General features: G+C 38.9%; 1 protein-coding gene across 7 annotated transcripts in view; it reads left to right on the top strand.

The window, feature by feature from the left end:
- ATAD5 (ATPase family AAA domain containing 5) overlaps positions 1–17707 on the top strand; it is a 46142-nt gene that overhangs the window by 27066 nt on the left and 1369 nt on the right. For 4 of the 7 annotated variants that reach the window (XM_084985188.1, XM_084985185.1, XM_084985184.1 and 1 more), the window contains 12 exons: positions 284–613; positions 2199–2295; positions 3485–3564; positions 4099–4241; positions 4346–4496; positions 7949–8128; positions 8359–8492; positions 8938–9031; positions 9921–9985; positions 13328–13508; positions 15747–15928; positions 16397–17259. In XM_084985188.1, the coding sequence (XP_084841314.1) occupies positions 284–613; positions 2199–2295; positions 3485–3564; positions 4099–4241; positions 4346–4496; positions 7949–8128; positions 8359–8492; positions 8938–9031; positions 9921–9985; positions 13328–13508; positions 15747–15928; positions 16397–17259 (2500 nt within the window). The remainder of the gene's footprint in view (positions 1–283; positions 614–2198; positions 2296–3484; positions 3565–4098; positions 4242–4345; positions 4497–7948; positions 8129–8358; positions 8493–8937; positions 9032–9920; positions 9986–13327; positions 13509–15746; positions 15929–16396; positions 17260–17707) is intronic. The other 3 variants (XM_084985189.1, XM_084985187.1, XM_084985186.1) reach the window with 1 other exon arrangement.

Raw genomic sequence — 17707 nt, 5'->3', positions numbered from 1 at the left:
AGCTTCTAGAGTTGCCAACCCAAAGACAGCTTTAATTATGTTAAAATTTTAATAATTTATTTAAGGAAAACCTTAGATGAGCCAGTTTATATAGCTGGTACAAAAGGCAGTCTAAATAACAAGATATCCAGCTTGCTTTCAGTGTATCACATTTGATTCTTACCTTTTCATTTTGTAGTAATAAGACTATTGGATATTTCGAAGTGGTACTAAGATTATTGGGTATTAAAATTTGTTTTGTGTTGATTAGTAAGCACATGCATTTCTATAATTCCCCAAATAGAAAGCCCACAACTAGAGCTCAGTGCCAGTCGAAAAGAAACCAAAAGGAAACGAGTGGAAACGGAAAATCATAAATCCAAAAGAAAGAAACCAAATGAGTATTCAGGAAGTCCATTAAAGACAATTGGGGAACCAGAAGAGCTTGGCAAAAGAAACAACTCCAGTGGGATAAAGCTAGATTCTTCCAAAGGTTTATTTTCTAAAACATCCAGGAAGAAACAAACTGCTTTGAGTACAAGGTGTAAAGTGGAAGCAGAAGCAGTAGAAGATTCTGATATTTTGATAATAGATGATGGCAAAGAGTCTGCCTCAGAAGTGTCTTCTATTCCAGGTAAGTTAGATTTTCTCTCCTTGGTCCTAGAATTCTTAAAAAAAAAAATTTTTTTTTTAAACTCTCTTTTCTCCCCTCTCTCTTAGTGTGCCTGTTGCATCATTCAAACAATATAAAATGATCAATGGAAGCCTCACTGATCAGAGTCTTAGAGATACCCACATTTAACAGATGGGTACTTGGTCTTTGACTTTTCTGTGCTTCCTTAAATACACATGCTTTTTCAGAAACCTGGGATCATACTATACCTATTACTTTACACCTGTTTCACATTAATCTGACATATTCTCATTTGGTTATCTGTCTTTTCCAAAGTAGTCTATTGAGTTAAGTCATCCTTTATGTAACTTTAGAATATGGGTTTTTTCTGTTTTGTTTTTTTTTTCTCATTTTTGGCCACTCTGCAACATAGGGAGTTTCCTAAGCGAGGGATCAGATCCAAGCCGTAGGTGCAGCTGCGACAACACCATTTCCTTTAACCCACTGGGCCGGGAATTGGACTTTTGTCCTGGCGCTGCAGAGACGCCGCCAAGTCCATTGTGCCTCAGTGGGAGCTCCTTGGATTATGTTTCATTTGTGCCACAAATCTTTTTTTTTTTTTTTTTTTTTTTGTCTTTTTGCCATTTCTTGGGCTGCTCCTGCAGCGTATGGAGATTCATATGGAGATTCCCAGTCTAGGGGTCGAATGGGAGCTGTAGCTGCCGGCCTACGCCAGAGCCACAGCAACTCGGGATCCAAGCCTTGTCTGCAACCTATGCCACGGCTCACAGCAACGCGGGATCGTTAACCCACTGAGCAAGGGCAGGGACCGAACCCGCAACCTCATGGTTCCTAGTCGGATTCGTTAACCACTGTGCCACGACGGGAACTCCCGGTTATTAAAATTTTTAATTTATACTTTTAAATCTTAATATCATGAGACTTTAGCTTTTTTTTTTTTTGTCTTTTGTCTTTTTTGTTGTTGTTTTGTTGTTGTTGTTGTTGCTATTTCTTGGGCTGCTCCCACGGCATATGGAGGTTCCCAGGCTAGGGGTTGAATTGGAGCTGTAGCTACCGGCCTGCGCCAGAACCACAGCAACGCGGGATCCAAGCCACATCTGCAACCTACACCACAGCTCACGGCAACGCCGGATCATTAACCCACTGAGCAAGGGCAGGGACCGAACCCGCAACCTCATGGTTCCTAGTCGGATTCGTTAACCACTGCGCCACGATGGGAACTCCGAGACTTTAGCTTTTAAGGGGGAAAGTTTTTTGCTTTGTTTTGTTTTATTTGGCCACACTCGTGACATGTGTAAGTTCCTGGGCTGGAGGTTGAATCTTCATCACAACAGTGACACAAACCCCAGCAGTGATATCACCTGGTCCTTAACCCACTGAGGCACCAGGGACCTCCCAAGGAGGAAGGGTTTTGATGTGAAGAATCTTCAGTGTAATGTTAAGTTTTGAAAATGCCTTTTTAGCAATTTGTAAATGTAAATATTTGTACAGATACTTACTGTTCCATGAAACACTCGTGTAAATGCCTGAGAATATAAGTTTATGTCAAGGAATAAAATACTTTAATACTTATTTTTTGCTTTAGATTCTGGAACCGAAGACATGCTTTGGACAGAAAAGTATCAACCTCAGAACTCCAGTGAACTCATAGGCAATGAACTAGCTATAAAAAAGCTACATAGGTTGGTAACATTTGTAAATGAATTGAGAAATAGTTTGTGAATCTGGTTTTACTATTTCATTTATTTTATCTGTACCAAAATCTAGAAATTATAAAGTAATATGTCACCTGGTAAAATATTTATTTAAAAAAAAAAAAAGAATTTTGAGCGGAAAGTAAAACGTGCCTCTTTTCTCCTCCCTGGACGTCCATGACTTTCAAAGTTTTCTTGTAAAACCTTCCAGAAAAATTTTTATGCTTGTATTAATTCCTTCCTTCTAACAAAATGAATCATTTTAGTGCTAATTCAGATCATAATCCTTGCTCTACAATTCCCACCTCCAAAAAGTTCTGGAAAGTTAAAAGCTTATTACATTGAACATTGAAAGTTTATTGTCGTCTCTATCAATCCCACTTAGTAGGAGTTCATATATTTTTAACGAGGAATATTAAATGATTACAGATGTACTGCCACTGACCCACTAGAGGTCTTATGTTATATGTGGCGAATGTGCTAAATGAATAGCCTAAAAATCCTGACTTCTAAAACTCACCTGGCCCAAAGGATTTCATACAAGGAATTGGGTCCCGTAATAATAAACACTTTGAGATGGGCGCTGTTCGAAATACTTGACAGTTCTTGGCTCATTGAATCCTTAGAACAATTCTGTGAGGGTAAATTCCATTGCTCATGAGGAATGAGGCCGAGAGATGTTGAGTTATTTGTCCAAGGTCACACATCTCGAAAGTAAGGGAGCTGGAATTTCCCCTTAGCCAGTTGAGCTCCAGACCAGAACGTAATCGCTCTCCGTGTACGTGGCAGCATTGCATCTTAGATGTCTTTCATGCCATCACACAGTCTGCCTCAGTTCTTCACAGTTTCTCTGTGCTGGTTTCTTAGGGGAGCCCACCATAAGGTATCTTTCCCCTACTGATGTACTTTTAGGTTTTTCTTTTGGAGGCTAATGAAAACAGTGTTGCAGTGAAGATCCTTGTGCATATCGTCTGGTATATTTAGGCAAAATTTACTTCATTTTAAAATATTCACACCCATGTAAAATTATTTTACTTCAGGTGACTCTGAAGCACTATGGCGTTGTTAAAAACTAACAGTATACCCTAACCTCCACCAACAGTCAGTTCAACCTGTTGTCTAAGAGAGATCTATGTTCTGTGAATTATTTTTATTAACATACATTTTCTTATGGTAGTTGGTTGAAGGACTGGAAAAGAAGAGCTGAATTGGAAGAAAGACAAAATTTGAAGGGGAAAAGAGATGAGAAACAGGAAGGTATTTTGAGTCTTTTTTTTTTTTTCCCATCACACTGAACATTTTTTGGAGTTAGATTAGCTAAATTTTTTATAAAGCTTCTTAACTAGTTTCTTTTTCTTTTTTTTTTAGGGCCACATCTGTGGCATATGGTAGTTCCCAGGCTAGGGGTCATAGCAGAACTGTAGCTGCCAGCCTATGCCACAGCTACAGCAACAGGGGATCCGAGCCACGTCTGCAACCTACACCACAGCTCATGGCAACACTGGATTCTTAGATTCTTAACCCACTGCAGCTCATGGCAACACCGGATCCTTAACCCACTGATCGAGGCCAGAGATCAAACCCGCATCCTCATGGATACTAGTTGGGTGCTTAACCCACTGAGCCATAATGGACTCCCTTTCATTTGTATTTTATATTTAGTTTTGTAGTTTTTACACATTAAATTTCCAACATTGATTGGCAAGAAGTTGTGGGATTGGGTCACTGGGTTTGGTGAAGTCAAATTGCTGCCTAAGCAATTATTTTATGTGCGTTTGTATGATTTTTCAGATCCATTGGATAGCATAGATTTCAAAGGCAGTTCTGATGATGAGGAAGAGACTCGCCTTTGCAATACTGTTCTTATAACAGGGCCAACAGGAATGGGGAAAACTGCTGCAGTGTATGCGTGCGCTCAGGAGCTGGGATTTAAGGTTGGTAATGACTGTGGCACACGGATGTTAATGTAGTAATTACTCTTGAAACAAGAAACATAAACCATTCTGCTTTTTTTTTTTTTCATGTGGTGTCCTTTTAGATATTTGAAGTGAATGCCTCTTCTCAGCGCAGTGGGAGACAAATTCTGTCTCAACTGAAGGAAGCTACTCAGTCCCATCAAGTAGACAAACAAGGTGTAAACTCACAAAAACCTTGTTTTTTTAATAGTTACAACATAGGCAAGTCACCAAGTAAGTAAATTGTTTTTAAGTCATAACCTTTAAAAAAATTAAAACCTAAGAAAATAATTTTCACAATTAGCATTTTGCCATTCCTTTTTAAAATCTTTTCCTACATATTCACATGCCTTTTTTTCTTAGACTTTATGTTTTAAAACAAGTCTAAAGACAATCACTTAATTTTACCCATGTGTATGTACTTCAATACGTAGCTTAAGTGCTAGACTTTTTAAAAAGCTTAAGCGCCCCAAAGAAAGAGCAGGGGGGAGGTCCCCATTGTGGCTCAGTGGAAGTGAATCTGACTAGTGACAATGAGCTTGTGGGTTTAGTCCCTGGCCTTGCTTGGTGGGTTGGGGATCCTGCGTTGCTGTGGCTGTGGTGTAGGCCGACAGTTGTAGCTCTGATTCGACCCCTAGCCTGGGAACCTCCATGTGCCACAAGTGCAGCCCTAAGGAAAAAAATTGCCTAACCACAATATTGTAGTCAGACCTAGCAAAAATTAACTACAAAAGTTAACTAATTTCAGTATTCTCTTGTTGTAAATGGTTTGTTCAAATCGGAATTCAGGGTCACGTCTTACAGTTGATTAATGTCTCAAGTTTCTTTTAATCTAACAACTCCCTCCCCCTTTCTTTTCATGTCATTGGTTGAATAACGTGGGTCATTTGTCTTAAAATTTCCCGCATTCTGGATATGGCTGATTATATCTTCATGGCATCAGTTCACGTACTCCTCTCCTTGTAATTTATAAACTGGCAGTTAGATCTGTGGGCTTGATTAGACTCATTTACATGTTTTTTTTGTTTGTTTGTTTTTGGTCTTTTTGCCTTTTCTAGGGCTGCACCCTCAGCATATGGAGTTTCCCAGGCTAGGGGTCAAATTGGAGCTGTGGCCGCAGGCCTACATCAGAGCCACAGCAACACCGGATCTGAGCCATGTCTGCAACCCACGCCACAGCTCACAGCAATGCTGGATCCTTAACCCACTGAGCAAGGCCAGGGATCAAACCTGCAACCTCATGGTTCCTAGTCGGATTCATTAACCACTGAGCCATGACAGGAGCTCCAAGATTTATTTACATTTTGAAGCCAGAATACATGCAGGGGCTTGGCTGTGTGCTTCCTGTGGTATCAGCAAAAGATACATAAAAACTTGTTATCCTACTTTTTTTTTTTTTTTTTGTCTTTTTAGGACCACACCCACAGCGTATGGAGGTTCCCAGGCTAGGGGTCGAATCAGCTGCAGCTGCTGGCCTACAGCACAGCCACAGCAATGCCGGATCTGAGCCACATCTGTGACCTACACCACAGCTCGTGGCAATGCCAGATCCTTAACCCACTGAGCAAGGCCAGGGATTGAACCTGCATCCTCATGGATGCTAGTCAGATTCTTTTCCAGTGATCCACGATGGGAATTCCCCTCCTACTTTTAATGATCTTAAATTTTTTTTTTTTTGTCTTTTGTCTTTTTGGGACCACACCTGCAGCATATGGATGTTCCCAGGCTAGGGGTCTAATTGGAGCTCTTGCTGCTGGCCTATGTACGCCACGTCTGCAACCTACACCTCAGCTCATGGCAACGCCGGATTCTTAACCCACTGAGCAAGGTCAGGGACCAAACCTGAAACCTCATGGTTCCTAGTCAGATTCGTTTCTGCTGCGCCACAAGAGGAACTCCTATTTTAAGATTATACCTTTCTCCTGGTGGTAAAATCCCTTATTTATTTATTTATTTATTTTTGGCCACACTCACAGCATATGGAATTTCTTGGGCCAAGGATCAAATCCACACCACCACAGCCACCCAAGCTGCCGCAGTGATGATTCTGGATGCTTAACCTATTGTGCCACAAGAGAACTCCAAAATGCCTTATTTTAATGACATGATAGTGATGTCTATGTAGTTTTTTCAAGCTCAAAATTTTCGCAAATTTTTTGAACACCTCTGATGTGCTAAGATATGTGGTAAAGCCTCTGGAGATGAGGGTAAAGAAAAAGAATGGGGAGTTCCCGTCGTGGCACAGTGGTTAACGAATCCGACTAGGAACCATGAGGTTGCTGGTTCGGTCCCTGCCCTTGCTCAGTGGGTTAACGGTCCGGTGTTGCCGTGAGCTGTGGTGTAGGTTGCAGACAAGGCTCGGATCCCGCGTTGCTGTGGCTCTGGCGTAGGCCGGTGGCTACAGCTCCGATTCAACCCCTAGCCTGGGAACCTCCATATGCTGCGGGAGCGGCCCAAGAAATAGCAACAACAACAACAACAACAAAAGAGAGACAAAAGACAAAAAGACAAAAAAAAAAAAAAAAAAAGAAAAAGAATGGGACACGGTCATGAGTTTGTGTGCTTTTGGTGTACATAGAGAAGATCCCACTATGAGTCTGTATGATAACTAGGACGTTAAACACTAAGTAAGGGGGAGTTCCCGTCGTGGCTCAGTGGTTAACGAATCCGACTAGGAACCATGAGTTTGGGGGTTCCATCCCTGGCCTCGCTCAGTGGGTTAAGGATCCAGTGTTGCCGTGAGCTGTGGTGTAGCTTACAGTCGCAGCTTGGATCCCGAGTTGCTGTGGCTTTGGCGTAAGCCGGCGGCTGCAGCTCCAATTAGACCCCTAATATGCTGCGGGAGTGGCCCTAGAAATGGTGAAAAGTCAAAAAAAAAGACTAAGTAAGGGTACTTTGAGGGAAGCAAGGGGAGTGCTCTGGGGTAAATTCCAGGCTGCTATGGAGCTTCTGAAGAGTAGACCTTGGCCATGTTTTGTTTTGTTTCCTTTTTATGGCTGCATGTGTAGCATACGGAAGTTCCCAGGCTAGGGGTTGAATTGGAGCTGCCACTGTAGGCCTACACCACAGCCAGAGCAATGCCAGATCCAAAGGGCACCTGTAACCTGTGCCACAGCTTGCGGCAACACTGGATCCTTAACCCAGTGAGCGAGGCCGGGGATCGAACCCACATCCTCAGAGACACTGTGTTGAGTTCTTAACTCGCTGAGCCACAGTGGGAACTCCCGGCCATTTATTTTTAACTTTGTCTCCATCTTTCACAGCATATCTAGAAAAAGATTATCAGTTGCTTGCAGTATCAATGTACTGCAGGCTAAAGTGAAGTTGGCTGAGAAGATGCGTAATGTGCTCAGCATGCACTGTTATCGCTTTTCCTCCAGCCTCTTCTGACCTCAAGCAGATGTAGACAGAGTGAATGGGAGGATTATGAACAGTATTTGCTTCAAGAATGTATGTTTCTTTAGAAAAGACTCTCTTTTCCAAATGACTGGTTTTACCTTCTCTACTGGTAGAATAACAATACAATGACTTTTGAGTGTACAGAGTATTTCAATGTAAGAATGAAAAAATTTTCATATCTTTGATTTTAACTGGCAAGAGTAGAAATATAGACTGTGGATAACTCAATCTTGCCATCTGTTTAATTTTTAGAATATTTGTCTTTAAGTACAATTTGTTTTTGGCAGAAAAATTAAGCTCCCCCAGGAAGGTTGTTGTTACATCACCAAGAAAGCTTCCTCCACCATCACCACAAAGTAGTGGACCAAAGCGAGCACTTCCTCCTAGAACTTTAGCAAATTATTTTAAAGTGTCTTCTAAGCCAAAAAATAATGAGGAAATAGGAGCATTTCTGGAAAACAATAAAGGTAAGACATTAAATTGACCAAGACCCTGCTAGATAAAAATATGATCATATTTCATGACTTCCTATTGCTGTTTATTAAACCTCAGCTATGCTGAAGTTCCTGTCTATGGCAGTCTTGATATTTTGTTTCAGTTTTGATAGTAGATTTCAGTTTGCGCTTATTCTGTGGAAATATCCAATGTTCTCTTTTAAGTTGATTTTTTGTAAAATGTTAATATTTTATTTATGCAGGAATCAAAAATTCTTTTGAACAGAAACAAATCATTCCGACTAAATCTACAAACACAGGAACTTCAAATGTCAAAGAGTTTGGGGCTGAGGAACCCAACAGGAAAAATGCAACATCTCTTATTCTTTTTGAGGAGGTAGGCTAATGGCGTTATACCTTTGGGATAAACTCCTGGTAAAAACCTAATTACTCTATGTTTTACCATAAAGGACTGTACAGTTGCCTAGGAAGGAGTAATTGTATCTGTCTGAAATTAAAGTGAATGAAACTGTCAACAATAGAAGAATTTTTCAGGAATACGGTTAATGTAATTCAATACTTTAGGTGTTTATAGAAATCATTCTAACCCATACTTATTTAGTTATAGGTGACTGCATTTCTTTGATTTTTAGTGTTTGATTTTTTTTCTTTTTAACTCCTATAATAACACATTTTGGTTTTCCACAGGGTTGAATTCACACTGGTTCACAAATTCATAAACATGGTCTCTAATAGACATAGTGTATCTACTGTGTATCCATAACTGATATCCAATAAGTATTATTACTCAGTACATTAATATTCTAATAAATGGTTCTTAGGTTGATGTCATTTTTGAAGAAGATGCTGGATTTTTGAATGCAGTCAAAACGTTTATGGCAACAACGAAAAGACCTGTAATCCTTACTACAAGTGGTAAGAAACCAGTGATTTTACAATTAATTACTTTCGGTTAAGATATTCTGGGATAGCTTCTTAAAATTTTAGTTAGACACATGTTCCTTCATAAATCTGCTGGTAAATTCTTTTTTTCTTAAAGTGAGAAGGATTCTAGATCATTTTCAAACTGAGAATTATTGCAATCAATTTGCAGCTTTGAGGATTTTTTTTTTCCTTTTTTTCCTTTTTGTCTTTTTCGGGCTGTACCCACGGCATGTTAAGTTCCCAGGCTAGGAGCTGAATCAGAGCTGCAGCTGCAGCCTATGCCACAGCTACAGCAATGAGGAATCCAAGCCATGTCTTCAACCTACACCACTTACAGCAATGCCAGATCCTTAACCTACTGAGCAAGGCCAGGGATTGAACCCACATCCTCATGGATGTTAGTAGGGTTCAGTAACCACGTAGCCACAACGGAACTCCCCCCTCTTTTCTGAGTAATTATAAAATGAATATATTAACTTGCAGGTAAGCAATGACTTTATTTTTGCTTTTTAGGGCCACACCTGCGGCATATGGAAGTTCCCAGGCTAGGGGTGGGTCGAATCAGAGCTGCAGCTGCTGGCCTATGTCACAGCCACAGCAACTCCAGATCTGAGCTGCATCTGCCACCTACACCATAGCTCACAGCAACGCCAGATCCTTAACCCACTGAGTAAGGCCAGGGATTAAACCTGTGACCTCATTGTCACGAGTTGGATTCGTTTCCACTGTGCCACAACGGGAGCTCCAGAAACTCCTCCTTAATGATTTATAATTGACATGGTATTTTGTTTTCATTACTGATGAAATATAGATACTTTATAGAAAAAAATATGACTAGAAAAGTGGACTTAATGTTTACAGATGTATTTTTTGCCTATAGATCCAACATTTAGTTTAATGTTTGATGGCTGCTTTGAAGAAATTAATTTTAATACTCCTTCACTGGTAAGTTTTTAATTTTGATAATCAAAAATTATATATCACAATTACATGAAAAGTGGTTTGTTATAATATTTAGTTATAACTTTAAAATGTGGTGACTAAGGGATATGTTAAATTTTGGAGTTTTAGGAGACTTTTTTTTTTTTCTTTTTATCTTTTTAGGGCCACATGCGCATCATATGGAGGTTCCCAGGCTAGGGATCTAGTCGGAGCTGTTGCTGCCAGCCTACACCACAGCCACAGCCACGCCAGATCCAAGCTGTGTTTTCGACCTATACCACAGCTCATGGCAACGCCAGATCTTTAACCCACTGAGCGAGGCCAGGGGTCGAACCTGCAACCTCATGGTTCCTAATCAGATTCATTTCCACTGCGCCATGACAGGGACTCCTAGGAGACTTCGGATTATCATTTTTTTTACTTTAAATATTGTCAAAATTCAAATATTCAGATTTTTTACTAGGCTCCAAATTCATTAGGTCATTAGTAAATAGAGCTTTATTGAGGGCAAATTCACATACTTAAGTATACAACTTGAGAAGTATGAACAGAGTAAACATCCCTGTAACCATCACCCAGATCAAAATACAGAACTTTTCCAGCACCTCCCAAAGTTCCCTTGGGCTCTTTTTATCAGTACTGCCCTCCACACCAGAGATAACTATTCTAATGTTTTTGAGATTTGTTTTTATCTATTCTGAAATTTTAAAAATAATAGGAAATATTGTGTCCTGAATCTGGTTTCATTCACTTCACATTATGTTTTTTTAGATTTTTCCATGTTAAATCTATCAGTAGAATTGTTGAATCAAATGCTTTTTGTTATTTATTATTTATTTAGCTTTTTAAGAATCTGCCAATAGATTTCTGCTGTATGAGAATTCCGGCAACTATTGTCAGTCTTTTTAATTTTGGGCATGGTAGTCGTATCTGTTGTGTATGTGTGTGTTTGTTTGTGGGGTTTTTTTTTTTTTTTGGCCTTGGCATGTGGAAGTCCCCAGGCCATGGGTCGAATTCTTGCTATAGCTGTGACCTGAGACACAGCAGTGACTATGCCGGCTCCCCAACCTACTGAGCCACCAGGGAACTCCTGTGTGTGTTTGCCTTTTGTTAATTAACTTTTTTTTTTTTTTTTTGGCTGCACTCACGGCATATGGAAGTTCCCAGGCTAGGGGTTGAATCAGAGCTACCGCTGCCAGCCTACACCGCAGCCACAGCAGCACTAGATCTGAGCTGCATCTGTGACCTACACCACAGCTCGTGGCAATGCCAGATCCTTAACCCACTGAGTGAGGCCAGGGATTGAATCCTCCTCGTCATGGATATTAGTCAGGTTCATTTCTTCTGCACCACAATGGGAACTCCTCCTTTCCAGTTTTTTCTGTTTGTACTTCTGATCCGGTCATTTATATTGATTTGTCTTCAAGTTTATTGAGGTTTTTTCCTGCTACCTCCTGTTTACCTCCAAGTTTATTAAGGTTTTTTCCTGCTACCTCCTGTCTTCCCTGAGGCCCACCTGCTGTAGTATCCTAATACTACAGTTTCTAGTTTTCAATTTCTATTTGCTTCTTTTTTATAGTTTCTATTTTTCTGCTGAGATTGACTATCGGTTTGTTCATTATGAATATGTTTCCCTTAGGCATGGTTTTACTGACTGTTTTTAAACCCTCTTTTGCTAACTCCAACTCTATAAAAAATGCTAGAGGTCTTATAAAGTCTGTGAAATGTAAATACAGTAGCACTGTGAGTTTCTACCCGAGCTTTAGCCACCATTGCTTTAGCCTGAACTTAGTCAAAAATTAATTTTAAAAGGTGTAGTAGAGATTCATCCAGGGCAGTTTCATTTGTCCGAGTGTTAATTTCCCTTCTGTTTTTTTCTGCCTTGGGTTACTCTCTTGTCCATTTAGGTAATTGGCTTTTTATTTTTATTTCTTGTAGTCGATTATAGAATTTATAGTTATTGTCGATAGCAAGGTTGGTCTGATAGCAGGTAGTTCTTTGTTATTGAAAACAGAATTCCCAGTCTTTGGGAAGCCTAAGTCCCAGATGCATGCAAGAATAATGTGTGTGTGTAGAATAAAATCAAAGATATAGGGAAACCATGTTTTTAATTGTCTTGTTTACTATAAGAAATGCTAGAGGTCTTATAAAATCTGTGAAATGTGAATACAGTTTTTCACATTTTATCTTTTCAAGGTAAGAAGTTTTTGATAAACAGAAATGGGAAGAGAATTGTACATATTTTGTGGTTTTACAAAAAATAGAGCAATATTAGAGTTCCCACTGTGGCATAGTGGATTAATGACCTCTCTTGTCTCTGGAGGTGCCAGTTTGATCCCAGCCTGGTGTAGTGGCTTAAGTCAGGACCTGCTGTTGCTACAGCCTGTGGTGTAGGTTGCAGCTCCGGCTCAGATTCAACCCCAGGCCCAAGAAATTTATGCCGCGGGTATAGCTGGAAAAAAAAAAAAAAAAAAGGAGCAATATTAATTGAACACTAAATGAAATGAAAAAATGTACTTGGCTCATTTACCCCCATGGTTTACATTTTTTCCTTGTATTTCTTTTTTTTTTTTTTTTTGTCTTTTGTCTTTTTGTCTTTTTTTTGTTGTTGTTGCTATTTTTTGGGCCGCTCCCGCGGCATATGGAGGTTCCCAGGCTAGGGGTCAAATCGGAGCTGTAGCCACCAGCCTACGCCAGAGCCACAGCAACGCGGGATCCGAGCCGCGTCTGCAACCTACACCACAGCTCAGGGCAACGCCGGATCCGTAACCCACTGAGCAAGGGCAGGGATCAAACCCGCAACCTCATGGTTCCTAGTCGGATTCGTTAACCACTGCGCCACGACAGGAACTCCTTGTATTTCTTATTTACATACATTTATTATTTTATAATTACATTGATATAATTTTCTAACAATGGTTTTTAAAAGTTATGTAATAAGTATTTTTATTTTTCAATACTACTGTAGTATTCACATTTATAATTTTAATGGCTGTAATATATTCCACCAAGTTGTATCATTATTTAATACTAAGGAACTTTCTTAAGGCTTAATAAAATTGCTTCCAGGGTTCAGGTTGGAAAATCTTCTATAAAATTTTCCCTGGTGCCTCAGACTGTATAAATTAATAAAAGAAGTATGTGTGAATGCTTTTAATTTGGTAGCATATTCCTTTACATTTTTCTAGTACAGTCATTCTCAATAAGAGCTTAAGCTGTTATGAATTTTAGCAAAATTGACTTTTTGATATCTCTGATTGATGTGTTTCTGTTAAGTCTGCAATTGACCATGTTTCTTTCTTTCTCTTCCTCCCTCCCTCTCTCCCTACCCTCTCTCTCTCTCAGCTAAATGTTGCCAGCTATCTACAGACAATCTGCTTGACTGAGAATTTTAGAACTGATATAAAAGATTTTGTAACATTGTTAACTGCAAATACTTGTGATGTCAGAAAAAGTATCCTTTACTTACAATTCTGGATTAGAAGTGGAGGTGGATTTTTAGAAGAAAGGCCATTATCCTTTTGTCGTAAGTTGATTTGTTATGGAGATTTCTGTAAGGGGATGCTTATTAAAATATATGCTGTACTGAAATATTTGAGAGATTATAAAAAGTTTGAGTATTGAGGTATCATGTTAATTTTAAAATAAGGATACATACATCACCTATGTTGATGGAGACTTTCGTAAGTGTTAATAAATGTGGGTAAAACCAAACTGAACCTGAAACAAACTGTTACTTATACATTTATAAACAAATAGAATTATATTATTTAGCAACTTTTTGATGTATTAAAAAATCATATTGGTGATTTTTCCATATGTAAATTATTTTTATATGACTGCATTGTCACTTCCCCTTAGCTCCTTTAATAGTCTGTAATTCTGTCTTTCCTGAGAACTTCATTTCAGAAATGCTTCATTTAATTTCTTATCAGTCTTCCATCATCGTTACCTAATTCAAGTCACAGACATTGACTGAGGACTTTCTCCATGCCAGGTCCTGTGTTTGTAGGAATAAGACATGCTTCCTTCCCTGAAGAAGTTCATAGTTTGTGGTTTCCATGCTCCATAGTCACAGATCTGTAGTTACAGATCCTGCTCTGGGAAATGTACAAATATGTAAATGTTAAAAAGGTGAAGTTCTGTAATATTAATCCCTTCTCGGTTTCTTGATTAGTTCGAATTTTAATATTTTATTCTTTTTCAAAGTATTTAATTCAGTCTAAGCTGGTAGTTAAGCTTTAACTGTTTCTTAGAAGTAAAAATGATTAAGACATGGAAAATGCCCTGTTATAAATAAATTAGTTAATAATTGTCACCTTATTACTGGTTATAAAATGCTCTACCAAGAACTTTAGAAAACAAAAACTTAGTATAGCATTATCTCTTTTCTTGAAGATCTTTTTTTTTTTTTTTTTTTTTTTTTTTTTCTTTGTCTTTTTGCTATTTCTTTGGTCCGCTCCCGCAGCATATGGAGGTTCCCAGGCTAGGGGTCTAATCGGAGCTGCAGCCACCAGCCTACACCAGAGCCATAGCAATGTGGGATCCGAGCCGCATCTGCAACCTACACCACGGCTCATGGCAACGCCGGATCGTTAACCCACTGAGCAAGGGCAGGGACCGAACCCGCAACCTCATGGTTCCTAGTCGGATTCGTTAACCGCTGCGCCACGACGGGAACTCCTCTTGAAGATCTTAAAAGCATTTCATTCCTGTATTTAAAAAGAAAAATACATAAACAGGAGTTTTTGTTGTGGCTTGGCAGGTTAAGGATCCAGGGTTGCTGAAAGCTGCAGCATAGGTCACAGATGCAAGCTTGGATCTGGTGTTGCTTTGGCTGTGGTGTAGGCCGGAAGCTTCAGCTCAGACTCAGACTCAGACTCGCTGAAAATTAAAATAGTACGGAAGTATGTAATGTAAAACGTAAAAGAGCTTCCCCACTTTTTAAAGGATAGCTACTGTTAAAATTTTATCTATGCACATATACAAATATTGCTACCTACTTATTTAGCAAAATTAACTAATACTATATATATAGTTAAATAATTTGTTTTTTTTTACCTGACAATTTATTGTCTGTACCTTTGGTTCTGGTCCCCTTTTTCATAGCTGTGTGCTATTCCATAACATAAAGTGGACATAGCATAATTTAACCATTACCTGTGGGACATTTAAATCATCTTTAGTTTGTCATTAAATTATGCACCAAATGTCTTTTATGTATGTAATCTTGAGCATGTCTGTGAGTACTTTATCGGAGGATTCTAGAAGTATGATTGCTAAGCCAAAGGCTTTATACGTTTTATATTTTGATAGGTGTTACCAGATTGCCCTCCAAAGATAATTGTACACATTTATGCTTCCTTGAATATATAATGCTCTTTTATATGTACCTCTGACAAGGCTACGTTATCACTTATTTTAATTTTGCCAATTTAAAACTGAAGGGAATCTTATTTTCATTTCCATTTCCATGATCACTGGTGAAATTGCACATCTTTTTATGAGTTTGTTAGATTTTGTATTTCTTCTGTGCCTTGCCTGTTCAGTCCTTGCACTTTTTTCTGTTGGGTTGTTTTATAAGTCCGTCTCCACTTAACCTACTAGAAATAATGTTTGCATCATACTCCTTATGAGTTAGATACGTATGTGGAGAATAACAAAAGGAGAGTTAGGCGCAGAAGATCTTAGGTTTTAAATAATTGTTTGCTATCATTTGTTAAAAAATATGGATAGCTAAGATTTTCTATTACTAATTTTATAGGAGGAAATAGCAGAAATGTACAACTTGTTTGCTCTGAAGATGACCCTGATTCCAAAAATAACCCTAAAAATACTAAAAGGAATCCACCAGACCTTCCCAAATGTGACACTGGCTGTGCTGAGACCTTGTTTGGCCTTAAGAACATTTTCTCCCCATCTGAAGACTTATTTTCATTTTTGAAGGTATTTTCAACATCTAGTTTGGAATGTCAAATTTAAGTTTTCATCTTCCCAACATGTACTTCTTAAGGTTAACTTAAATTTACCAATAATTTTTATAGACTTCAGATTTCTGATTTTAACACATAGTAGCACTTTGACAAATGATGCATTTAGAGCATTGCTCTAAATGTATATTGTTTACATTTAGGATTTAGAATAGAATTGAGAAATATTTCAAATTAAAAACAATTTCAGAAATTAGTTTTTAAGCATGAGCTTCTAATTATCGAAGTGAGGTGTATAGTAAATATTAGAAAATTTAATTCTTCAAATTACTTTTCTAAATGTATTTTTTAGGCTCATTATACTATTTAAATGTTCTAAGGAAGTATAGTTAATAAAATTATTAACTTTGAAGATATATAGGAATGACACTGTATCCAGACTATATCCTGTTGTAACATTTCTTTACTCAAAATTGTTTTTCAGCACAAAATCAGAACAAAGGAAGCATGGCATAAGCTCATCCAGCTTCTTACAGAATTCCAAATGCGGAATATAGATTTCTTATATAGTAATCTTGAGTTCATTCTCCCATTACCTGTTGATATCATTCCCGAAACAGAAAACTTTGGTGGTCCATCTGTAAGTGTGGACACCAGTGAAGCAACACAAAATATGAAATGTCTTGCTAGGAAACATTCTGAAGGAGAGAAGCCATTGAAAAAGTCCCAAAAAAAGAAACATAAGAAAAAGATGGTAATTCTAGATGATAGTGACTTATTTGACACCGAACTCATCTTTTCGGATGAATTTATTAACCTTTCCCCTGCATCTTCTTCAAATCCAGAAGAAAGCAAAGCCAGAGATAAAGAAAGCAACCCAGAGACAAAGAAACTAAACAACTGTCTAGAGTCAAATGCTGAGTCTATTCCTCGCCCTAAAACACCCGCGGAAAAGGAATGTTCTGCCCTTGTTTCTCACTGTCTCAGTTCTCTCACGGAGTTCGTGGACAACATGTCCTTCTTAGATGCCCTTGTAACTGGCGTAAAGGACCAAAAGGAACGTGGTGAAAGTGATTTTGGTTGGACAAGTGGAAAGCTCAAGAGTGGACTTTGCGATGAGTTTAGTCTTGAGAGTAGAGATGGATGGACTCCTCAGAGCTCTGGAGAATTAAAGGCAGCTGTAGAAGCCCTCAGCTTCACCAAGTGTTCTTCTACTATTTCAAAAGCATTGGAAACCTCCCTGAATTCTTGTAGGAAATTAGGAAGCGATCCTACAAAAGAGCTTACTTTTTATGTTTCACAAAAGCGCGGTAACGAACGCTTTAGTCAGTCAGCAGTTAATTTAGAGTAAGTTTTACCTCCTTTTATTTTTCAATAGTAAGTGGTAAAGGGGGAATTATTAGTTTCTTTCTTCTTACTAATTTTGAAATTCTGGGCTTTTGTTGATGGTAGGCCCTTAAAGTTAATTAATAATGTGGCTTCTTTTTTTTGTCTTTGGTCTTTTCAGGGCCGCACCCGTGGCATATGGAGGTTCCCAGGCTAGGGGTCGAATTGGAGCTATAGCCGCCAGCCTATGCCAGAACCACAGCAACGCTAGATCCAAGCCTCGTCTTCGACCTACACCACAGCTCAAGGCAACACCAGATCCTTAATCCACTGAGGGAGGCCAGGGATCGAACCCGCAACCTCATGGTTCCTAGTCAGATTCGTTTCCGCTGCACCACGACGGGAACTCCAATAATGTAGTTTCTAATGAGACAGTTAAGGAGACCAGCCTGATTGTTGGGAAGAGAAA

This window comes from Sus scrofa, chromosome 12 (genome assembly GCF_054392235.1).
Source record: "Sus scrofa isolate SSC_HxYL_T2T_F1_AM1 chromosome 12, Sscrofa_HxYL_maternal_Yorkshire_Landrace_v2.0, whole genome shotgun sequence".
NCBI classification, from domain to species: domain Eukaryota; kingdom Metazoa; phylum Chordata; class Mammalia; order Artiodactyla; family Suidae; genus Sus; species Sus scrofa.
Note: the sequence above shows the minus strand (reverse complement) of the source record. Positions and strands in the feature narration are given on the sequence as shown.